General features: G+C 44.3%; 1 protein-coding gene across 2 annotated transcripts in view; it reads right to left on the bottom strand.

Annotated features, from left to right (window-relative positions):
* Positions 1–26,042, bottom strand: part of GNPAT (glyceronephosphate O-acyltransferase) — a 32,551-nt gene that overhangs the window by 4,781 nt on the left and 1,728 nt on the right. Inside the window, exons 2-10 of one of the 2 annotated variants that reach the window (XM_060107726.1) lie at positions 18,662–18,844; positions 13,384–13,560; positions 11,089–11,218; positions 7,683–7,810; positions 6,887–6,962; positions 6,483–6,634; positions 6,205–6,335; positions 4,540–4,763; positions 817–1,059 (exon numbers count right to left, since the gene is read on the bottom strand). In XM_060107726.1, coding sequence (XP_059963709.1) covers positions 817–1,059; positions 4,540–4,763; positions 6,205–6,335; positions 6,483–6,634; positions 6,887–6,962; positions 7,683–7,810; positions 11,089–11,218; positions 13,384–13,560; positions 18,662–18,844 — 1,444 coding nt within the window. The remainder of the gene's footprint in view (positions 1–816; positions 1,060–4,539; positions 4,764–6,204; positions 6,336–6,482; positions 6,635–6,886; positions 6,963–7,682; positions 7,811–11,088; positions 11,219–13,383; positions 13,561–18,661; positions 18,845–26,042) is intronic. The other variant, XM_060107731.1, reaches the window with a different exon arrangement.

The raw sequence follows: 26,042 nt of genomic DNA, 5'->3' as shown, positions 1-26,042 counted from the left end.
GCCAGTTGCATCAGAAACCTTTGGGGATGGGACTCAGCCTCCAAATATTCTAAGGTGCAGCCCAGGTAGAAAACCCCTGGCCTTGACTACAGGTTTCTGTGAAAAAAACAGTTTTACTCATTATTATACTCCTCGGTGTGACCAGAATGCTACCGTGTGCTGAGCGCTCACACACCGCTGGACTGTTTACCCGCCCTGTCTGCTTCCGTCAGATGAGGGAAGTGACGTCAGAAAAAGAGTATCAGACCAGCAAATGGGGAGCTGTGCTCTAGTCCCAGATCCTTAAGGGATCAGGAATCTCCGGGCCTCATTTTCCTTATTTATAAAAGGACAGGTTGAGATGAGATGATTTCTTAGGTCCCTTGCAATTCCCAAATTCTATGGCCAGGTATGTAGGGGAATAAAAACCCTAATGAGGGCTTCCCTGGTGGCGCAGTGGTTGGGAGTCCGCCTGCCGATGCAGGGGACACGGGTTCGTGCCCCGGTCCGGGAGGATCCCACATGCCGCGGAGTGGCTGGGCCCACGAGCCATGGCTGCTGAGCCTGCGTGTCTGGAGCCTGTGCTCCGCAGCGGGAGAGGCAACAACAGTGAGAGGCCCAGGTAACGCATAAAAACAAAAAACAAAAAAACAAAAAAACAAAAAACAAAAAAACCCCTAATGAGCTCTGTCTGAGTAGAGGTCCCATCCCTTGCTGGTGTGTGGGCTGCAGGCATGTGGCAGAGCATTATAATAGAAGGCTTCAAACGTTGCTCTCTATATGGAACTCAACGGCCAGGTCTCTTCCAAAACTCAAGACCACCTTCCCAAAAGTTACCTTTCCTGAGCCCAGGCGTCATCTGCAATGCCACAGCTACTAAGGAAGGACGGACAAAAACGTTGAGCAGCTGGTTCCTGTAAGCCGAGCACACGAGGAGAGTGATGTGCCGGAAAACAAGCCCATCGACCATTTCTGGGCCTCCAGAGTCCACTTTCAGAGTCACCCGGTCTTTGACGAGGCTGACGATGTTGGAATGCAGAAGAACGCTGGACTGGACCACTTCTTCAGCAAGTTCATTATCTACATGCACACACAGACAATTCATTCAGGCAAATGGCAAAGAAATGGGATGGTTACCGCTGGGAGTCTTAGGCCCAGTATGAATCAATGCTAGTGACCCGACACGTTTATTTTCAAGTGCCAGGTACGGGTTTTAGACTCCACCAATTGAGCTAATGATACCATATGTGAAGGGTATTTTAAAAGCACTCTTTCTTTTTTTTTTTTTTTTTTTTTTTTGCGGTATGCGGGCCTCTCACTGTTGTGGCCTCCCCCGTTGCGGAGCACAGGCTCCGGACGCGCAGGCTCCGGACGCGCAGGCTCAGCGGCCATGGCTCACGGGCCCAGCCGCTCCGCGGCATATGGGATCCTCCCAGACCGGGGCACGAACCCGTATCCCCTGCATCGGCAGGCGGACTCTCAACCACTTGCGCCACCAGGGAGGCCCTAAAAGCACTCTTTCATAAATCAACTCTCTCTGAGGACATGTAACATGCTTTCTTATCTACCCCAAATCTGTCAGCCATTCTGAAATGCACATCAATTCCCACTCTGAAAACCAACACTTCCTCAGGAACCAAGGTTTTGTAATTGCAAGTTACATGACAAGAAAATCACATATATGGGAATTTAAGAATACTAAGACAAGAAGACATGCTTCATACACACATACACACACTTCGCTTAGACTAATTCTGAGATGGCAAGGATATCGCTTTACAACTTTGCAGGTAAACCCGAGGGCAGCCCAGAGAGGCACTCTCCTAGCTTCAGGTCTCTGTGCGCACAGAGGGACGCTGAGGAGATTTTTCTGGTTTTCCTACATCAAAGATAACTAAAGAGGTAGGCTCATAACAGTTCCTGGTAAGTCATCACCTGACACTACACTGGCCTAGAGATAGCCAAGGAGTTAGAATTATAAGTCTAATAAAGAGATGGTGATATTTAACAACATTCTTGATAAGTGGAATACTTTTATTGTTCCCCTGAGCCAAAGAGCTGGTTGACAGCTGTGTTAGGCAGGGGCACTGCTCGGGCTGGGCAACAGGTGCTGCTAGTGCGTCATGGAAGGGACAAGTGGGAGGTGTGGTTTTCCTTTCGGACTCAATCACATTCACTCTGGACTAATCTGCCTTGTCTCAGCTTGCTCAAGGTAAGGATGCAGCACATGATATCATATATATAATACGAGATGATTTATCTTACACATACAATATAATGACATGTACATCATAAAAAGGCCTAGATAGAATGCTTAAGAATATATGGGATAATCTGGGTAAAAAAGCAAAAAGGAACTGAATATACGTAACATGTTCTAAATTAGGAATAGTGTTTGATAACTACATGATTTCTGGTACTTGGATACCAAGCAGCTCTCACTTTGTAACAACTGGAGTTGTCGTGGCAGTTGCACAGGTACTTTTTGCTGTGGACTGGCCACATATTTATCCCCTCTTGAAAAACTAACACCTTAGAGAGACACATTCCTCTGCTTTCACACGTTTCTGGGCCAAACATTCCTCTTTCACGACTTTCTGCCTTGTATTGCAGTCCACGTGTCCTTTGCTTTCCATCAGACCGTTAACAATACTGGGATTCGGATTCATCTTTACTTCCCTCCCGGTGACCAACACTCAACTGGCTGGCACTCCTGTTGGCAATTCTTCCCGGCCTCTCTCAGCCACCCCGCCCTCTGCCGCTGCCTGGCTCGGCTTCCTGAGTTCTTATCTACGCACGGCAACCTTCTCGCTTGTCTCCCTGTCTCCCCACCGTGGTCCACCTTTAAAACTGACATCAGGGGACTTCCCTGGTGGTCCAGTGGGTAAAACTCCACGCTCCCAATGCAGTGGCCCCGGGTCCGATTCCCGGCCGGGGAACCAGATCCCGCATGCCACGGGGCAACTAAGCCCATGTGCCACAACTACCGAGCACGGGAGCCGCAACTAAGAGCCTGTATGCCGCAACTAAGACTCAGTGCAGCCAAAATAAAAGAACAAAAACATACCTCCCTATAAAAAAACACAACAAAACCTGACACCAGGCTGCTTGCTAAAGGCCAATCCGTCACACTTCCCTGCCTAAAACCCACGTCTGCGTCCTGTGACCTAGATTCCAGTCCAGATCCCCAGGCAGCGGGCCTCTATGATCCGGCCTCTGTCCACATCTCCATCTCCACCACTCCCTTCCCGGAGCCAATGTTCTAATGTTACCAACCGCCAGCAGCTCAAGGGATGCCCAGGGCTGTCACACCAGCCATCGCATGTTTCCTGATCCTTACATTAGCAACGCTCCTCTCCGCCTGTCTTCCTGAAGAGCTCCTACCGTCCCACCAAGATGGGCTCAAGTAACTTCTATGAAAGCTTCCCTGCGTGTGGGCCCTTTCCTGCACAGCAGTCTCAGTAAGCCTGAGTCTGTAGCTCTCTGTCTTTATGTCACTGAGCCCTCTCTACTAGCTTACACATTACTACCCGCCCTGCCTTCTACACACCAGCAGAGCCTCCAGAACAGGGGTTGCATCTAGTTCATCTTTGCGCCCCTGGTAGTTCCCAGCACCCACTAGGTACTCAGTATAGGTTTAATGAGTGGACAGTAAATACTTGACTATAAATAATTATCCGGTCTTAAAAAGACTGCATTTCCAATTGTAGTCTCTACGATTTTAAATGAAAGAGATTGAAAACAACTTAAGCTAACTATTGTCATATACATCCCAAACTCCCAGCATAGTCTTCATAACTCCAGTGAGGTTTCTACAAAGTTGTTATTATCAGAGAATTGTATACAGTTCTCCAAGACCAGCCCTTTAATCCTTACAACCCAGTGAGGCAAATGGGTTGCAAATATAATGTGGTAGAAAGAGGTGGGTATAGGGACTTCCCTGGTGGTGCAGTGGTTGAGAATCCACCTGCCAATGCAGGGGACACGGGTTCGAGCCCTGGTCCGGGAAGATCCCACATGCTTCGGAGTGACTAAGCCTGTGCGCCACAACTACTGAGCCTGCGCTCTAGGGCCCGTGAGCCTAGAGCCCGTGCTCCACAACAAGAGAAGCCACCGCAATGAGAAGCCCATGCACCGCAATGAAGAGTAGCCCCCGCTCGCCGCAACTAGAGAAAGCCTGCGTGCAGTAATGAAGACCCAACTCAGCCAAAAAAAAAAAAAAAAAAATTTAAAAGAAAAAAAAGAAAGAGGTGGGTGTAGAGGGAAGAACATGTGGAGTGCAGAGTCATTATTTATTCTCCTCTCCGCTATGAAGCACGGGAGCGTGTTCTGGTCCTCAGAGCCTCATAGGGAGAAATGACATGTAAACAATTATTCTCAAATAATTGATACGCTACGTTCAATGTCCTAGGAGTAATAAAAACAGATTAGGCTTTCTTTCTCTGAGCAATGCTTTGCTTAAAGTCCTATATGGGTTTTTTTCATGTCTAGGCTACAACTTTTCCAAATTAAGAAATAAAAAAAGCAAGCATTATCATCACATATGTCCCACATACATACCAGGCCAAGTGAGAAACCCCCCGAAGGCCTGGGCTAAGCCTTTCAGCCATAAAGTCTTTTCCAGTAGGGCATCAAAGTCCATGGATGGCTGGTTCTGAAGCAGAACAGCAACTATTAGTGGCCACGGGCTCAGAACCAGGTTTTGAATTTGCAGGAGTTGCATTTTGTAGGCAACTTCAGTGACAAAGGCATGCATGTCCTCTGACTGTTTCTGAGGAATATATCTAAAACGAAGAATACAGAACAACCAATTACAGTTCTGCTACTTAGACAACGTGAGTGAAGAAGGGAATGGGAGAAGACAGACCGTTTAGAAGGTTTCTCATACTTTCTGCCAACTGAATTCTCTCAGGTCAGGCTGCAAAAATATACTTTCACTTTACTAGAGTGGGATCTGTCCATTCGTCTCTGGACTATGCTCTTGAGAGGTGAGTAAAAATACTCAAGGTAAGAGGGTTGGTTCTACTATCCCTGGTTCCAGGCAAAACAAACAGGCAAGAAACACTTGCTGCTGCTTTGTCAGTGGGCTACGTCACTTCTTCTGTGAAAACCGATGCGTCCTCCCCTGGACTGAACTGCTATCTCCTGAGAATCCACAGTACTTTGAACATGTCTCTTGTAGAACACACCTAACAGGTGATGATATGATATGTATGGCAACTGCTCATGCCTGTACTGACAGGCTGTACCGTTGGCCTGACTGCTACACCGCCCTTCTGAGAAGCTTCAGGGCACCTGCTAAGCACTGCCTTGGTCCTTGCCTGACAAACTACTCATGCGTGGATCACCCAGCGTTGAGTCAGATGATATCCAGAACCTACCCAGAGCTGGCTGGAGCAAGGATATATGCATAGGACCTAACAGCAGCCACATAATAAGGTGGCTTAATGTGAAAGCTGTAGCCAATGAGAACTCCCTGGTAATGGATACAACTGGCCAATTTGAGATGGACAAATTGAAAGCTTGTGGCTGCAGAAAGCGAACAGCTGCTTCTGACAGCTGATGAAGCTGCGAGCAAGGCTGCCAGCTGCTGTGGGACCACTGGCGCTACGGATAAATTACGAATGATGCTGCAGTCATGGAAGCCTGGCTGGGCAGGCGATTTGTCTCCTTTACTCCTGCGGGTGTATTTCTCTACATTAAGAAAACCCAAATGTGTATCTGTACCTGCATCCTGAAAGAAGCTAACACATTTCCTTGCCCACAAAACTATAACCTTCTTGAGAACAGGGACTCACTCCCATTCATTATTATTAAACAATCCTTTCTAGGATCAAAAACAATACTTAGTACATACTTTGGCTGGCCTACCAATAATGCTCAACAATTCCCATACATGCACTTCTTAACAACGGCTTATTTCTTCACACTTTTAAGTCAGTAGGGTACTAGGGAGGGAGCCTGGGGAGAAGGAATCAAAAGAAGCATCTCTTACTTTGAGAGTAGGCAATGGGTTTTGTGTTTTGTTTTGTTTGTTTAAGCACTGTCTGGCTTTGCATGTTTAATGTATATATCCTGCAGTTAAGTGTCCGGCGAACATATTAATTGAAGCTTTCTGCTTCTTGTGATCTCAGATAACCAAGTTTCAGTGCTAGAAGTGGTCAACTCAAGAATCACAGTTTACACTTTCAGATTTTCATCCTTGTTTCAACACAGGCCTTGCACCTTGGAACCAAGTTATATGGGCTCCGACCCATCCTCCCAGCTGCCAGAGATCGAAGCGACACAGGGTCTCCGAAGTACACATGAATGTTTCCAAACTTTTCAGAGAGAATCCTCCTGGCTTTCAACAATCCCTGAGAGTATCACAACAGGGGAAAAGAAAACAGGAATACATTCAGAAATCAGTTGGTGTATAAAGTACATCATAAATAAATATAAATTTAAAGAAATTTAATTTCTTTAAATTCCAATATGATCAAGCTTGGCTATCCTTTACGTACAGCTGTAGATTCTTTCGGCTTAGGAACCCCTAGGAGCTCATAAGCATACAGAGTTTCTTCCAATATCCTATCATAACTGATGCTGATTGGAACAAGGTAGGTATCAAAAACTTCTCTTTTAAAAAACGGTTCCATCACAATATTCAGAAGACCTGTAAACGTACGGAGAAATGATTGTTCAAACATATTGAAAAGGAAAGCAAACAAGGCCGCAGGAAGATACTAAAAGTATACATTATATACCAAGCCCATAAATATAAACAGTTGAACTTAAAGAAACAGTTACACTTATGAAGTAAAGAACGTCTTGCAAAAAAAGTGTCAAGTTCTATTTAGCAGCTACGATGACACCACGCCTGAAGTCTCTGGGTTTGTGTTTTTCCTTCAGTCTGTAAGGAACCTACCAAATTTTGGAGTCAGTGTCTTGGCGGAGCGGCTTCTTGTCCCTTCGAGGAAAAATTCAACAGGAGCATAACCATTCTTTAAAGAGAAAACACAAACAAAACAAAACACAAAACCCATTGCCTACCTCAAAGTGATAAATGCTTCTTTTGATTCCTTTTCCCGAGTTCCCTCCCCAGCCCTCTGAGCAAACACTGCTCGCAGTGAAACTTAGACAAGAGAGTCACACAGAGTAAACAGATTGCGGAGGATATGCACATTCCTTGAGGGGGAAAAACCAGCTAAGAGTCCATTCAGAAGTTACGAATTTAGGGCTTCCCTGGTGGCACAGTGGATAAGAATCCACCTGCCGATGCAGGGGACACAGGTTCGAGCCCTGGTCCGAGAAGATCCCACATGCCGCGCAGCAACTAAGCCCGTGTGCTGTAACTACTGAGTCTGCACTCTACAGCCCGTGAGCCACAACTACTGAGCCCGTGAGCCACAACTACTGAAGCCCACACACCTACAGCCCGTGCTCCGCGATGAGAGAAGCCACCACAACGAGAAGCCTGTGCACCGCAACGAAGAGCAGCCCCCGCCTGCCGCAACTAAAAAGAAAGACTGCACGCAGCAACGAAGACCCAATGCAACCAAAAATAATTAAGTAAATAAATAAATTTATATAAAAAAAGTCTCTATTGAAACAAAAGAAAAAACAAAAAGGCAGAAAAAGTCACGAATTTAAGTAAGACCTTAGAGCAACCTTCAGTGAAAAGAAAATACAGCTTGCAAGTAGTCGGTAATTATTTGCATTACCCGTAACATAGTTTTCACATATTCGGAGAACACCGCCCAGTAGAGCTGATCGCCGCCGAAGGTCCGCCGCATGAAGAACGCCCCCGACATTCGCAGCAGCTCACCAACCATCTTCATTCCTAGGAAGTCTATGAAAGAAACAATGGTTAATGTTGATTTGCAGACCTTGAAGCTTTCTATGAATATCTCAACTCAGATTCTATTAAGATAGATTTCATGTATGTAAGACACCCCTAATCTTAAGAAGAAACATCTAATGGAATTAAGGAAAGAAGGGACTCTGTCGGCAGGTGCTGGCTGGGAGGTTACCTTGTGCACCCCACTCCCCATACACCTCTGCATTTACAACCAGACCAGCTAGAGGTGGGGGCAACAGCAGGCAATGGGACAGCCTCAACTATGCCATCATGCCAATTTCCTTAATCAGCAGTGCCGCTGACCTCAGTGACAGATCAACATATATCCTCCCTGCTCTGCACGGTCAGGCCAAATTAGCTCTCACCTTTCCTTTTTCACCATCAGGTGAAAATACCAATCTTCTTTTAGTGGCACAGATTAAAAAAGAAAAGCAAGTCCAGAATGAGAGAAAGAGTTCTACCATCCGTTTTAAAACGGTTCTTTTCTTTTTTCCCTAATTTTCAGGTAACTTCCTCACGTGTCTATATAGATGGAAATGCTTTCAAAGTGCTTAAGGTCCTGGCAGTTTTTACTTTACTGTTTACTGTGTTTATTAGCAAAGGTGTAGGCTTGACCCCCAGCTTTCCTGGCTAGTTTATAAAGGAGATGATAAACAATTTATTTGCCTTAGCAATTCTACTTTTTTGGAATCAATCCTACAGAAATAAAAGCACTAATATGAAAATATATTGAAAACTTGTTTGTAACAGCAAAACTACCACATTATGATACATATACACTGCTGAATATTATATAGCAATAAAAATGTTAGACATGAAGTTGGAACCTTACCAAAAAAAATCACACCACATACAAAGATTAACTCAAAATGGATCAAGAACCTAAATATAAGACCCAAGACAATAAAACTCTTAGAAGAAAATATAGGGGAAAAACTTCATGACATTGGATTTGGCAATGATTTCTTGGATATGACACCAAAAGCACAGAAGATAAAAGAAACAACAGATAAACTGGACGACAGCTGTCCCTGGGGTTGGGGGGAGTCTGTGGGGCATTAGTTCCAGGACTCTCCATGGATACCAAAACACTTGGATGTTCAAGTCCTTTATATAAAAGGGCAGAGTATTTGTATATCACCTAGCACATCCTCATACACTTTAAATCACCTCCAGATTACTTATAATTCCTAATACAACTGCTATGTAAACAGTTGTAAATACAATGTAACTGCTATGTAAATAGTTTCCTGTGAATGGCAAATTCAAGTACTGCTTTTTGGAACTTTCTGGAGTTTTTTTTCCCCAATATTTTTGATCAATGGTTGGTTGAATCCATGGATGTGGAACCTGTGGATACAGAGGGCCGACTGTATACCAAAATTAAAAACTTCTGCTCATCAAATGATAAAATCAACAGAGTGAAATAGGAGAAAATATTTACAAATCACATATCTGATAAGGGGTTAATATCCAGAACATATAAAGAACTCCTTCAATTCAACAACAAAGAAAACAACCAACCAAAAGGACTTGAATACTCCTCTGAAGGAGATATAGAATTGGCCAACAAGAATATGAAAAGATGCTCAACATCACTAATCACCAGGGAAATGCAAATCAAACTCATGATGAGATACCACTTCACACCCATTAGGATGGCTATTATTAAAAACAAAAAAACAAAAAACCTAAAAAAAACAGAAAATAACAAGTGTTGGTGAGGATGTAGAGAAACTGAACCCTTGTGCACTGTTGGTGTGATTGTAACATGGTGCAGTGACTGTGTGTGGAAAACAGTATGGCAGTTCCTCAAAAAATTAAAAATAAAATTACCACCTAACCCAGCAATTCTACTTCTGGGTGTATACCTGGAAGTTGAAAGCAGAGACTCAAACAGGTATTTGTTCACCTATGCTCACTGCAGCACTAATCACAAGCAACCCAAGTGTCCAGGGATGGATCAATGCATAAACAAAATATGGTATATACATACAGTGGAATATTATTCAGCCTTAAAAAAGGGAAAATTCTGGGCTTCCCTGGTGGCGCAGTGGTTGAGAGTCCGCCTGCCGATGCAGGGGACACGGGTTTGTGCCCCGGTCCGGGAGGATCCCACATGCCGCAGGGCGGCTGGGCCCGTGGGCCATGGCCGCTGAGCCTGCGCGTCTGGAGCCTGTGCTCCACAACGGGAGGGGCCACAACAGTGAGAGGCCCGCATACCGCAAAAAAAAAAAAAAAAAAAAAGGAAAATTCTGACAGACGCTACAATATGGATGAACCCTGAGGATGTTACGCTGAGCGAAATAAGCCAGCAACAGAAGGACAAATCCTGTTTGACTCCATTTACAGGAGGTATCTGGAGCCGTCAGATTCACAGAAATAGAAAGGAGAATGCTGGGTGCCAGGGGCTGGAGGGAGAACAGAATGAGGAGTTAAGTGTTTAATGGGGACAGAATTTCAGTTTTGCAAGGTGAAAAGACTTCTGTGGATGGATGACAGTACAACAATGGGAACTTAATGTTACTGAATGTGCACTTAAAACTGCTGAAGATGGTAAATTTTATGTTTTGTGCGTTTTACCACAATTGAAAAACATGTTAAAAGAATTTAGATCTATTTATTGACCTACAGAGATAGCCACTGATATATTACCAAATAAAAATAACAACAGCAGGTAACACATACAGGTCATATAATCTCATTTTTCAACCTGAACCAGAAACCCTATGTGCATATATGCTTGCTGATGTCTGGGTAGGCACAGTAAAGCGCAGTGCAGAGGACAGAATCCAAACTATTAAACACTGGGACTTGTAGAAAGAAGGGAGAGGGACTTCCCTGGTGGCACAGTGGTTGGGAATCCACCTGCCAACGCAGGGGACATGGGTTGGAGCCCTGGTCTGGGAAGATCCTATGTGCTGCGGAGCAGCTAAGCCCGTGCGCCACAACTACTGAGCCTGCGTGCCACAACTACTGAAGCTCGCGTGCCTAGAGCCTGTGCTCTGCAACAAGAGAAGCCACCACCATGAGAAGCCTGCACAGCACAACAAAGAGCAGCCCCCGCTCACCCCAACTCGAGAAAGCCCGTGCGCAGCAACCAAGAGCCAACACAGACAAAAATAAATAAATAAATAAATAAATTCAAAAAAAGAAAGGAGGAGAGGCTATTCTCATCATTTTCTTCAAATAACCTCGGCACTGTTAAAATCATTCCCATGAATGCCTTAGTTTTTATAATTTAAAAAAGGGAGAAAACCAATGCATACCCATTCCTGCTGCTATGACCGGCACAGGTAAGTCGTAGTTGTATAAAAGAAAAGACAGCATCAGAAAGTCAATGTAACTTCGATGACTGGGCAACAGAACAACAGGATGCTCCTGGATGGCTCGCTGTAGCTTTAAAACAAATGTTACACTTTGAATAATTTCAGCTTTCATATTATTAAAATCGTATCTTAAATCAGAAAATGGAAAAATGTGCGTATGTACAGAGGGAATACAAGTGATGCTTTTCTGTCTCCCGACCACATGCACAAAACTTACTTCAGAGTTCTAGTTAAATAATCTCCCATAACGCAAGAACAGCAAAAATAAATTTTACGGATCATAATAATAACGGTGATGATCACTAACAGGTATTAGTTGAGAAGCATATTAAGCATTTTACATGCACTGTTTAATACCATGTATTTGTACATAAGGCCTAAGCCTTAGCTTCCTCATTTGTGACATAGTCATGCCTCTAATACACGGTGGAGCTAGGACTGGATCTGTCAGTCTGAATTAAAAAGTCAACTGTCAGGGGCTTCCCTGGTGGCACAGTGGTTGAGAGTCCGCCTGCCGATGCAGGGGACACGGGTTCGTGCCCTGGTCCGGGAGGATCCCACATGCCGCGGAGCGGCTGGGCCCATGAGCCATGGCCGCTGAGTCTGCACGTCCGGAGCCTGTGCTCCGCAATGGGAGAGGCCACAACAGTGAGAGGCCCGCGTACCGCAAAAAAAAAAAAAAAAAAAAAAAAAAAAAGGTCAACTGTCAGCCACTGCGCTAGACTGACTGGTAGTTTGTAGGAAGAGAAAACAAAACTTCTCTCAGGGAGATTTTAAAAAATTACGAATTGTTAGGACCAAGGAAAGGAACGGTATTTCTCTATTTATGCACTGGGCTCACTGTCAGGGAGAGTGGGTGCCTTGTAGCAGGGAGGAATGTATCCGAGCTTCCCGATCCATTCCTCGGGCTGTCAGTCTCAAAAATACCCACGTGTGTCTGTTTTCCTGAAATCTAAATACATAACCCACCGAGGCAAGGTAGTCTGTGATCAGTTAAGACATAGCCAGCAACATCCCCCATTCCCAACACCGTATCAAACGTTCTCCGACAGAGATGCAGACGTAAGTCAGCAATCTAGAAATCAGTCACAGCAGGAAGAAATACTTGGAAGCAAAGTAAATGACTGAATAAAAACAAAGCATTAAAAGGTATGAGGAGGAAGGCCGGTGAAGGTAAGAGCTTCCTAGTAAGAGAAAAAAGGTATTAAAAACAAATGGATAGAAATAATCTTCATAGGGAAAGCTCTTACTTTCAGAAAAAAGTAAACAATTAAATGACAGGAGTGACAGAATTAGAAAAATCACCATTTGGCAATCATAAGAGTAATAACTGATTCAAGCAAAAAACATCAGTGGCTGTAAAAACGAGTGGAGGAAAGTATGATGAAAAACAGGATACTGAAGCATCCTTAAAGTCTCTTGTCCCAAGATACTTATTAATTACAGGGGGACAAAGAGTAACTCTGCAGTGGCGAAGAGCCTGGCAAAGAGCACTGCAGCCAACTGACAAACGTGAACATCACCAGGAACAGGCAAACAGAGGCCACGTGCTTCTGGGCTGATACACTGAGAAGGACACGACCTGAGCCTAATCGAGAAAACATCTCAAACCCAAATCAAGGGACGCTAGAATATAACTAGCCTGATTTCTTCAAAAGTGATATCATGAAACACAAACAAAGACTAAGTAATTGTTCTAGATTAAAAGAGTCTAAAGAGATATGGGAGCTGACTGTAACACACGATGCAGGACTTTCTTTTGCCTATACAGGACACAGCTGGGACAGCTGGTGAAACATGAATAAGAGCTGTATTACCAGCACTGTGCCAATGTTAGTTTGCTTATTTTGATAATTACATCATAAGAGAATGTCCTTGTTTATAAGGAAAACACACCAGAAAGGTGTGTGAGGAAAGCAAAGAGAACATGTTGTAGGGGAATCTTGGTGAAGAATATATACGACTTCTTTGTACGACTTCTGTAACTCTATGAACATCTGACATTAGGTTAGTCTGTAAAGTCTGTAACTAAGTGACTAAGCTAGTTTGTCTGAAACCTGCAGAGCTGAAGGTAAAAGGAAAAACCACCCTGCAGAGAGGCGGAGTCTTTTCTGCTCAGGCTGGATGCCACCTGCTAACCAGGGCCTGCTCATCTAGCGCAAAGCGGGATGCCTTTGAGTTGAATAAATTGTGAGGGACTGAAGAAGAGATTGCTTTTTTACAAGCAATACTCACTTTCTGAATACCTTCTTCATTTACACACACTTTCGAGAAAATTTGTTTAAATATTTTGCTCAGGGCAAAGGCACAGAACCGAATGGCTCCCAGACGCAGTTTGTGGTTCATTTCATCCAGGATCTCACAGGCTTCCTCTCGCAGGACCTCGGCAGATTGATGGGATTCCCTGGAAAGCTACAAGGAAAGGGAAAGCAGGGATAAATTTCTGGAAAAAAAAAAGTCAAAATTCTTTTTGCTCAAATCAGTAGGACCAGTTCCAAATGGACCAATGGTATTATATAACTCAAAATGGTATGTTTTCTTCTTAATTTAAATTGATACAGTTTAAGCTTACATCCAAATTCTCTAAAATAAGTTGTTGCTCAAGACCTAGTGTCCGAGAGCATACACTTAGTAGTTACTTTCAGTAGATTGTTGCAGCTGTTTTTTTAAAAAATTTATTTATTTGATTGATTGATTTTTGGCTGCTTTGGGTCTTCGTTGCTGCACGCGGGCTTTCTCTAGTTGTGGTGAGCGGGGGCTGCTCTTTCTTGTGGTGCACGGGTTTCTCACTGAAGTGGCTTCTCTTGTTGCGGAGCATGGGCTCTAGGCACGCGGGCTCAATAATTGTGGCTCGCGGGCTCTACAGTGCAGGCTCAGTAGTTGTGGCACACAGGCTTAGTTGCTCCGCGGCATGTGGGATCTTCCCTGAGCAGGGATCAAACCTGTGTCCCCTGCATTGGCAGGCAGATTCGTCACCACTGCACCACCAGGGAAGTCCCACAGCCTACACATCTGAGGAATCAGGATCAGAAGGGAAAGAGAGAACTGGAGCATTAAAAAGAAAGAATACATTGCCAGGAGAGGACCTTCCTCGAGACAGAAAATGCTCATGCCAGTTTGAGCCAGTTGAGAAGGCTGGGGAGTAGGAAAGACAAGACCCCTGGGGACAGGAAGGACTTGGATAGGTGAAGAACACAGGTGCAAAGGCCGGTTTTTTCAGAAGGCACTGGAGGAAAGCAGAGAAGAAGAGAATGACCTGGCTTCTTATTCTGCACACCTGGACTTCTCATTTGCCCAACTGATATGCTGTCCCTACAGATCCCTCTCCCTGGAAACCTGAGAGAAGCAACGGTCTTACAACTCCTTGTCCCCAGTGATGTCCCTCTTCAGTCTCTTCTCCACGTCACAAGCCTGAGCAGTCTCTTAAACGCAAAGTCATTGCATCCTTCCTTGGCTAAAGCCCCTTCAATGGCTGCTACTGTGCTCTGCAAGATAAAGGGAGCCTCAGCTGGAGAAGTGGCAGCAGGGATGGACGGAGGTAGACAGCGCTGTTTTTAGGAGGGCACCTCACTTTCAGCAGAGCACATCAGCAGCCCTTAGTGCCTGGGAGCCTGGGAGGGGAAAGTAAGAAGCTGAAGACGGCATCCAGATGTTTGGTTTGAGCAAGTAGCATATGGGCGGGGGGCATTCTTAGAGACGGGACAATCTGGGTGGGAGGGCGGCACATACACAGTACAGGGGTGGGGTGGGTCCAAGACTTTGATGTAGAATTCTTGAATGCTTTTGTAGTGCTTTTGGAATTTCCAAGTGGATACCCAATAAACTATAAAAAAATATGTATGAAACTCAAAAGAGATCTGGGCTGAAGCAATAGATACTAATTATCTATATTACTTATAATAATATATTATTTTTATATAGGAATATTCTAATATGGAGATATTAGCATAAGGAAGGTACTTAAGATTCTGGCAATAAATAAAACTGCCCAGTGAGTGGGTAGATAAGAAGGGGCTAGAACAAAATCTTGAGGAAGAGCAGCATTTAAAGAGACAGGCAAAGGAAGAGAAGCCCATAAAGACAACTGGGAAATAATCAAAAAGATGTGGTGGGTAAGCGGGAGAGTATGGTGTCATGGAAAGGAGAGAGCGTGTACCAAAAGCTATCCAGGATTTGAATGAGGTTGATTTTTGCCACGAGGAAGGAGGTCATTCACCGTCTTGGGAAGAGCTCCTACAGGGGGTTGGAAATCAGATTCCAGCGAGTTGAGTGGTACATGAAGGGTGAGAAAGTAGGGCAACGAACATAGAAAACACAGCCAACTTCTTCAAAGAGCAGAGCAGAAGTGGGAAAGGAAGAGATGGGTAGTAAGTAGAGAAGGAATGTGGTCAAAGGAAGTCTAATTGAGTTGGAAGAGAAGTGAGCATGTTAAATGCTGATGGTAAAGAGCTGAGAACAGGAAGAAGTTGAGACAACTGAGGGGACAGACGACAAGCAAAGTTCCCGAGGCGGAGCGGGGGAGGTGGAATTCGGAGCAAAGGAGTAGGGTAGGGATTCAACTCGAACAGAAGGGGATCCCTGCTCCATTCTAGTAGGAGGGAAGAAGAAAGTGATGGGTGTTAGATGCAGGTAAATTAGGAGCCTGATCTCAGAGAGCTGAAACAGCTCTCACTTATATAACGGCTTAAATTTTCTTTGTGAAGTAGGAAGAAAAATCATCTGTCCAGAGTAAGCGGAGAACGTAGGGTTGGAGGTTCAAGGAGAATGGGGCAACTGAAACTGCCATTTTGGAGAAAGGGAGAGAGTTTACTAGGGAAACAATCAATGACTGGGTAACAAAGAGGGCCCAAGTGTGCTGTGTAATCAAGAATTTATAATAATTCCAATCTACCTCGATTATATGATTTTTCTCAGCAGTACATTCAAGTCTGAAAAACACTGGTTTAACTCAGTCACACTTAAACTGGCTGTGCATTAGAATTATCTGGGGAAACTTAAAAAAAAAAAAAGAAGAAGAAAAGAGAAATGCCTGGGTCCTAACCTAGACCAATTAAACCAGAATCTCTGTGGATAGGACCAAAGTATTTTTTTCCATTCATTAATTCAAGAAATATTTATTGAATGTGTACTATGTGCTAGGCACCAGGAATACAGCAATTTAAAAAAAGAAAGAGAGAGAGAGAGAGAGAGAGAGAGAGAGAGAGAGAGAGAGAGAGAGAAAGAGAACTTGACTTCACTTATGAAATAAGTTTAGTCAGACAAGATTAATAGATTCCCCAAGATAGATCACAACAATACGATTAAGAGCATAGGGCATATGTCCGAATCAGAATAAAAGAGACAGCAAATAATAAAGATAACAAATAATTTTCCTGGGAGCTCCCCGGCGGTTCAGTGGCTAGGGCTCCGTGCTGTCAGTGTCTGGGCCCAGGTTCCATCCCTGGTCCAGTGCCTAGGGCTCCGCACTGTCACTCTCTGTGCCCGGGTTCCATCCCTGTCCAGTGGCTAGGACACCGCGCTGTCACTGTCTGGGTCCGGGTTCCACCCCTGGTCAGGGAACTAATATCACGCAAGCCATGTGACGCAGCCCCCAACGCCAGTGCCGCCGCAAAATGAAGAATCTTCCCAAGGCCACAAACCTGACTAACCTCCAGTTAAAAGTCAAAGAAGCAGGATCTCTCCGTGAACCTCAAGGCACAGGAGCATGATACGATACAAGAGCCTGCCGTCGGGGAGCTCCAATCATGTCTGCCAAGGACCTCTATCTGGATGTCCTCAAATGGCGTGTGCAAAACAGAGCACAGCTTCTCTCCTAAGCCCTCTTCTAAGTCCCTATCTCAGTGAATGGCTCTATCAGCCTTGATTCTTCCTTTCCTTCACTTCATTCACCCAACTGGTCATTTCTTAAATCTGTCCATTTCTCTGTTTCTATAACCACTTACCAGTCCAGGCAGCTATGACCCTACAAAGGGATTGCTGCAGGAGCATCACACACAGCCTTCCTGTCTCCTTCTTCAGCAGAACGGTGTTTCTAAAACATAAACTGATCATGCCACACTGCAACTTGAACCCCTTCCGTGGCTTTGCACTGTGTGTGGGATAATCTAACCCTTCAGACGGTTCACAAAGTCCTTCGCGATATGGACTGCTCTCCTCTCCAGCCCAGTTCCTGTCATCGCCCTTCTCTGCTCTCTTCAGTCTGCTTCCATTGAATACCTCTCAATACCACGAACACACATGCACTCTTCTCCTTAAAATAAGCTGGTGGTTCCCAAACCTCACTGCACTTTGGAATTGACCGGGCTTTTAAAAAACTTCGGATGCCTGGTTCCTCACTCCTGACATTATGATTTAATTGGTATGAGGGTGAGATGTAGGCACAAGGATTTTTTTTTTTTTTTTTTTTTTGCGGTACGTGGGCTTCTCACTGTTGTGGACTCTCCCGTTGCGGAGGACAGGCTCCGAACGTGCAGGCTCAGCAGCCATGGCTCACGGGCCCAGCCGCTCCGCGGCACGTGGGATCTTCCCGGACTGGGGCATGAACCCATGTCCCCTGCATCGGCAGGCGGACTCTCAACCATTGCGCCACCAGGGAAGCCCGGCACAAGGATTTTTAAAAGCTCCCAGAATAATTTTTTTTAAAACATTCTTTTTTTAAAAAAAAATTATTTATTTAATTTTTTAATTTTTGGCTGTGTTGGGTCTTCATTGCTACGCATGGGCTTTCTCTAGTTGCAGCGAGCGGGGGCTACTCTTCGCTGCAGTGCATGGGCTTCTCATTGTGGTGGCTTCTCTTGTTGCGGAGCATGGGCTCTAGGCATGCGGGCTTCAGTAGTTGTGGCACACGGGCTCAGTAGTTGTGGCACTCGCAGGCTCTAGAGCGCAGGCTCACTAGCTGTGGTGCACGGGCCCAGCTGCCCTGCGGAATGTGGGATCTTCCCGGACCAGGGCTCAAACCCGTGTCCCCTGCATTGGCAGGCGGATTCTTAACCACTGTGCCACCAGGGAAGCCCCTCCCTGAATAATTTTAATGTGCCATGAGGTTTGAAAACCACAGGGAAAAAGTTATTTGGCCTGCTAGGAACACTCTTCTTCACTCACTTCACCTGGAAAACCCCCAAACATCTTTCAGGCCTCATTTATAAAATCACTTCTCTAACTCCCTACACAAAATTAGTTGCTCTTATAACTAATTAATGCCCCTGTACACTGGCCTCCCATTAGCATGTCTTGTATCATATTTCAGTGTAATTGACTGCACAACTGTCATCATTCCCTATTAGACTATACACTTATGAGGTCAAGAACGCTGCTCAACTAGCTATTAGACACAATGTCTAGCAAAGAGGCTGAGACGCATTATGGGTACAATAAACATTTGATGAATGTGCTGAATATAGCAAAATCTAAAAAGATATATTAAAAATAGTAAAATAAATTCATAGAATCAAGAAGAGATAGAACTTGCTGACAATGAACAAATCTGGCTATGGCTGAGGAGGGAATCACTTACCTGTTTAATGACATAATGAATCTCTTCAGAATTGAGAACACTACATTTAATCTCACTTGGCTTGCAAGGAGTAATTCCCTTGTAGACAAGAGGTGTGTAGCACTTCATGGCAAATTTCAGGTCACTGACATGCCGCCTCTCCTCCAAAACATCTTCAAACTCATCCCACTTTTTGAGCTCCTTCTGTGGATAAGGCAAATGAAAGAAAGTAATGCACATGCTGTAAAACTACGTTGGTAAAGTTTCATCTTAGCCAAAATTTTTATTCTATGAGATAGAATAAGAGCAGAGTGCTCTGATGTTATGTTTTCATATAGTAAGAAAAAGAAATGTAGCTATTGGACTTCCCCGGTGGTTGAGAATCTGCCTGCCAATGCAGGGGACATGGGTTCGATCCCTGGTCCGGGAAGATCCCACATGCCGCGGAGCAACTAAGCCTGTGCGCCACAACTCCTGAGCCTGTGCTCTAGAGCCCATGCTCCGCAACAAGAGAAGCCACCGCAATGAGAAGCCCACGCACCACAATGAAGAGGAGCCTGCCACTTGCCACAACTAGAGAAAGCCCATGCACAGCAACAAAGACCCAACGCGGCCAAAAATAAAAATTAAAAAAAAGAATAAAATTAACAAAAAGAAAAAGAAATGTAGCTATTATTAGGATCAATGAATTGATATTGATTATAATATTTTATTATCATATTTCTGATTGCTATCTTTATAAAGCCAGTGCCCCTTTATGAAAGTTAACAAACATAGCAAAGGTGCGACATTAGGCTCTAGAGTAATCTGATCAACTTTACAGATTTTGTCAATCACACCAATAAACTTGTTTTGTCTGCCTCTCTCACTTAGTTTTAAAAATTAAAGCGTACATCGGAGAGTCAAGATTATGTCAAATCAAATCAAACTACATGTGTGCAAACTCAAGACCAAAGTGCTCCCATATAAGCTACAGTGGTGCAGTCTGTATTTTGCTGTGTTACTTTCTCTTCTCCTTTCAACCAACTGCAATTCAGCTTCTATCCAACCAGCCCCTGAAACTGCTCGTTATTAGGCTACCAACGACTTCTGAATTGTGAATTCTTAAAAGTTTGTTTTTCTGATGATAAAAGTAATAGTAGTAATAATAAGTGCAGCTAACATGCGTCGTTGCTTCCTAAGCATCAGGCACCACCCTAAGAACTTTACCTACATGAAGGGGCATCCTCACAACAAACCTATCAGGTAGTTATCATCACTACCTCATTTCACAGTGGGGAGACCAAGGCACAGAGAAGTGAAATAACTCAGCCAAGGTCCCACAGCTCTCAGAGGACAGAGAGAGACATGATTCAAGCTGAAGCCTTATCGCTTCACAGACCCTGTTCCTAACCACTACCCTATACTACTCAGCATGCTAATTATGGAAGATTTGGACACGTGGAAACATACAAGCAACGATAAACTGCCCACAATGTTACACCCTGGGAATAGCTACTCTTAACACTTACTAGTTCCCTTATTTTTTTCATTCATAGATATAAAAATACATATTTTTAGGGCTTCCCTGGTGGCGCAGTGGTTGAGAGTCCGCCTGCCGATGCAGGGGACATGGGTTCTTGCCCCAGTCCGGGAAGATCCCACGTTTCGTGGAGTGGCTGGGCCCGTGAGCCATGGCCACTGAGCCTGCGCGTCCGGAGCCTGTGCTCTGCAACGGGAGAGGCCACAACAGTGAGAGGCCCGCGTATCATAAAACAAACAAACAAACAAAGAAACCCCCATATTTTTAAATTTAAAACATGGACCCTACCAAATATAGTTTATCTTGCCATATCAACTGTATTCTGAATACTTCCCTATATTAAATATTGTTTTAAAATATTTAAGCAGCTGCACCGTCACCTTTGTATTCCCTAATTTCTTAATGTAATTTTTTAATTACCAAAGTGATACATGTTCATTATAAAAATTGAGGAGATACAGAAAAGCACAAAGAAGAAAATTAAAATCAACTGTCTCCCAATGAGTCAGAGACCATTTCAGTGAATGCTTTTTTCTGTGCCTGTGAAAAGTCCCTCCCTCACCACACGTACATTTTGATTTGTCTCCTGATTTTTTTTTTACTTAATGTTATAAACACTCCTCCATGTCATTTAAGTTTCTCCCACGATATTACTTTTAATGTTGGATGTTTGGACTCTTTTTCATTCATTGCTACTATAAAAAGCGTAACAAACATTAATATTTCTTTCAAATCTAATCATTAGACCCTGGCCTCTTTCAAGTCTTCGTCCTCCTAGACCTCCCCAGCGTGGGACACCATTCTCAAGCCCTCCCTCCTTTCATTACCTACAACTATTCTGAAATGTTCCTACTGTGGTTTTTAATTCATGACTCTGTCACAGCAGAAAACCCACCTCATTTCTCTAATCCAGAGATTTTCAACCTGGGGGAAATTTTCCTCCCCCAACTACAAATATGTCTTCTTTCCTTCCACTTCCTTTAACATGTTAACACTTCCATCCCTCCTTTCTTCACCCCACACAGTGCTCAGTACTCTCACCTACTCAACTGGTTTCAAAATATTTATGCTTCTGAATCCCTTGCCCTGTCCTCCTCTCCCATCTGGCTTTTCCAAAACTGAACTCATTTCTCCTCTGCACAATCCTACAAGCTGATTATTTTCCTGAAATCTCAATCAATAACCCCACACCATCTACATCCCTGTGTTTACATCATTCTAGACCTTTCCTCCCTCACCCCTTACATGCAATCCGTTCCATCCTGCTGATACGGCCTTTAAGGATCCATCATGTCTACTCCTCATTCACATGTCCAGCCTGTGCTCTTTATCACAACAGCCTCCTCACTGGTCTCCTTGCCTATGTTTTGTCCCTTTGAATCAGTCTTCCATGCCACCATGTGCCCTTTTTAAAACATGATTCTGGCTTAAAATATTTACATGACACCCCTCACCTCCTTCAGAATAAGACCTAAGCCACTTCTGGCGTCATAGGAGAACCTCTATGACCTGGCTTTTCCTTCTCACCACACTCATGGTCCACAACAGTGAGTGGTTTGATTTCTCCAACACAGTCCATCGTTGATACGCCTCTGGGCCTTTGCACATGTCCATCTCTGCCTGGAATGCCCTTCTGTTCCTGTCATCCTTGCTTTGGCATCACTCTTCTGTGACAACTCTCCTTGAGTTCCCCTGATGGAATTACTCTGCCTTCCTCATTAGGACTTCTTTACCTTCTACATACGTCTATTGTGGTATGTGTCCCATAACATGTAATCATTTGCGTGTCTGTCTCCCTACTAAAATGCAATTACCTTGAGGGCAGGACAGTTTGTGTCCTCTTTGTATTTCCATCATCTAGCTGTGTTTGGAATATAGCACAATTGATCAACAACTGACCGGCTATATGTTAAGGTAATAAAAAACAACAAACAGAAAAACTGAGACCACCATTACGCACAACGAGAATACAAATAGAAGCAAAGAGCATTTATAAGGAGTTTAAGTATAAAAGGGTAGCATGTAAAACATGTGAAATATACAAACATGAACATTTTTATGCCTACATATATAAGTATAGAGAATATATGAGGGGAAAATATTCGAGCTTGGAATTCTGGTGTAAAACTGCAGCGCTGTAACATATCATGTACTCCTGCTTGTAAGGCTGAAGAAACTCAAATTTCACAGTTCTCATTAATGAAGTAATAGCATAAGTTACACAGGCTCAGACTTGGTAGAATGTCACAAATTACCATTATAAATGATATAATTTTAGGGACAAAAAAGATCTTAGAGACTTCCCATTTAGCGGTCCTGGGTGTGGGAACAGAAAAGGATCAGAATCAGCTGGGGGGGTGTCTGTGGTGTGGAGGAGGTGGGGGGGGGAGAGGAAGAGAGAGCGGAAGGGGAGGAAGAGGAAATGGGGAGAGGGGAGGGAGGGCGTCCTCAGAACAAGAACCTGCAAGGCAGAGCAGCACGTATGTATCCTTTGAAAACCTTGCCAGCTGTGATCATCTGCAATCCTTCCATGGTTCCGTTAACTGCAGGATCAAGTTCACACTTCTTAACACATGAGCCAGCTATACAAAGACCTAGTTGCCTAAACAAGCTATGACATCTCATGGCTCCCACAGCTTTGTTCAAGTCACCTCTGAGAATGGCATTCCTATCAAACACTGGAGCATCTGTGACATGCGTGCTATTGTGGTACGTGTTGGGGATATGCCTTGTCTAACCAAGACAGACACAGCCTCTTTTGTCAGTAACCCTGTGCACGGTGGTACCTGTTGTTGAGACAGGGCACTTACAAATGGCCGTCGCCACCGTTCACCTGGAAAACACTCAGCCATCAACCACAGCTTCTGTACACCTCCTCTGTGTACCATTTCCAGATTCTCCCTTTAACGCACGACCAAAATGGTCTTCTCCGTTGAGTCTTTAGGGAATCCTCATTACATTTTCATCTAGAATACTTCAATAAACTTGTCTTTGGTGCCTCCCCTACAAGATTGGGAACTTCCTGTCATGTGTCTTATACATTTTTGTATTCCCAGTCCTTCAATCATTGTTTGTGGAATGAAAAAATAAATTACTAAATGAAGCCACTTCTTGAGCCCTGTTGATGACAGCTCTCCAATATTCTCAGTCTAAAGCTCAGACTTCTCCCAATCTGGTCTAACTCAATGTCTAATCCAGTGGTTTTTAACCCAGGCTGCACATTAAAATAACTCGGGGAACTTAAAATATTGATGCCCAGGCCCCCCTAAAGATTCTTGATTAATTTGGTCTGGGAGTGGTACCTGGGTTATCAAAAGTATTTTTGAAAGTACTCTAAGTGATTCCTACATGCAGCCAGGGTTGAGCATTACTGCTCATTAACTGGCCTTCCCTACGCCACGCTGGAGAAGTATTTACCATCATAAAATAAATACTCACCCAGGAGCACGATACAATGAGGAGGCCAAGTGAGAAGAATGAGGTGAAGGATTTTCCCCCCATTGTTTGTCTTCCCTATCTTACTTTGCAGAGCGGGCCTCTCCTTATTGCTAGTTAAACAGGCCTCTCCTTGTACCTCCCTTTCAACTGCTCTGGTGGATCCATTCATTCAACAGTTACTGACAGCCCCAAACGTACCAGGCACTGTTCTACAGGCTAAGAACACGGCATGAACAAGGTGGACAAGGAACGTGCCCTGAGGGAGCTGAAGGAAAGATGGACAACAAATAAACAAGGTAAGTTCACTTAGGGATGCCACCAGTAGCATGCTGGTAAATGTGCAACTATGGGAGAGCCCTGATTTATAGCATCTGCCAGTTTCTGGGGTATACACGCTCCCACCGTGGCAGATTTCAAGCTACCAATATGACCTCACTGAATGTGGAGTTGGGAGGAGATGCAAGGAGCCACCGTTATCTAGGATTTCCACCTTACAGCGTGACAGAGGGAAATAACTTCAAGAGCACAGATAACAGGAAAATTTAGTAAAATAATTAGGAAGTGCTGAGTTCTGAGTATTAATTATTTTTAACGGAATCTGTTTAATTGTAAATTTATATAACAACCTTTAATTTTTAATGATGGCAGTGTTTTAACAATAGGCTCGCAAGCTTCATACAAATTTAACAATCAGCTTTGAGAGCCAGTATAAGACTGCTGTAGCACAACACTGACAAGAGAATATAAACAAAACAGAGGAACTAATGAGGAAGAGTGATTGGAGAGCTACTTTCGATTGAGTGGCGGCGAAAGGCCTCTTTGAGCTGGGACCTCAATAATAAAAAAAAAGCCAGCAATGCGAGGTTCTGGGAAAACACAGCATACCACACAGAGAGGGCTACAAGCGTGCTGAGGAGGAAGCATGCTTACTTCTGAGAAACAGAAGGCCAGTGTGGCTGGGTCAGGGAACAAGATGAGTCAAATCAGAGATGGAGCAATCACCTCATTATGTAGAGTCTTGTAGGACACTGTAACGAGTCTAGACCTTTCATTCAGACTCTAACAGGAAGCCATCATTTGGGTTCTGGGTATGCCAGTGATTACGCAATCCCAGTCTGCTTTTCATCTGTGGTCTCAGTGGAAGATTTCGAGCAGACGTATGGCTTCAGACGCCACCTACTGGCTGAGGCTGCCATACCTGTGTATTTAGGCCAGACCCTCCTCTTTTACTCTGGTACTGCATTTCTAACGCTGTTTGGAGGTCTCCCCAACACTTTGTGATGTATCTGGTCCATAACAGGATAATCCACAAGTTAAAAATCCTTAATTTTGCCTCTTCCATCCCAAACTCAGCACATCCTAAGTTGAAATGACTGTCCCATTACCCTGACTAAACCTGCTCCTCTTGCTCTTTTTTTTTTTTTTTTTTGTGGTACGCGGGCCTCTCACTGTTGTGGCCTCGCTCCGCGGCATGTGGGATCTTCCTGGACCGGAGCACGAACCCGTGTCCCCTGCATCAGCAGGCGGACTCTCAACCACTGGGCCACCAGGGAAGTCCCTCCTCTTCCTCTTTATCAGTGAAAGGCATCCGCCCAGTTGCCAGATGGCAGAGACGGGAGTCAACTTCAGACTGAGGCCTCTTCCTTAGCTACCACATTCAACTGTCCTGAATACCATACAAACTCACCCGTCTCCCTCCTCCCCAGACTCACGGCCACTGCCTCACTGCAGGCTTTCGTCACCTCCCTGGATTACTGCAACAGCGTCCTAACTGACCTCCACGCTTCAGATTCCTCCGGTATCAGATTCCTTTCTCCAACGAATTCCCTTTCCACAGCCTCTGCTTAAGTATCGATAAAAGAGGTTACCCACATAATCATGCCAGAAACCTAGTAGTCTTCTTAGACTTTCAAAAATACAAATCCGATCATCCTTAAATGGTGTCCCATAGAATGAAGATTTTATCCTGAAGGGTGTTTAAACATATAAAATTCCTTTAGGAAATATCCTCTGCCTACTTCCTTAGTTTCGTTTCTCATGTCCCCTTTATTCTACCCTTACCTATCTTGGTTCCCCCAAACATGCCAAGGAGTGGTCTTCTTACACTGATGCCTACGACAGTCTTCCTCTCCCTCACCTCCCATTCATACCTCAAAATCTCAGCTCAGGTGTCACATTCTCTTAGAAGCCTTTTCCAAGTCCCCAGACAGGTCAGGTGCTCCTCCTCAGCCCTCCCACAATATACTGTGCACGCTTCAATCATTGGGCTTATCTCACTTAACTGCGATTACTCCTTTATTCTCATGACATCCTTTGAAGTCCTTAAAGGTAAGGGCTGGATCTTTAACTTCCACATCTTGCACATTGAGAATACTGAGTAGGACACTGTAAGTACCTACAGCTGCAATGTCTGCTGCAATCAGCAGTATCTTAAATATCTCT

Source organism: Mesoplodon densirostris, chromosome 1, assembly GCF_025265405.1.
Source record: "Mesoplodon densirostris isolate mMesDen1 chromosome 1, mMesDen1 primary haplotype, whole genome shotgun sequence".
Classification (NCBI taxonomy): Eukaryota; Metazoa; Chordata; class Mammalia; order Artiodactyla; family Ziphiidae; genus Mesoplodon; species Mesoplodon densirostris.
This window is presented reverse-complemented; position numbering and strand designations above follow the sequence as displayed.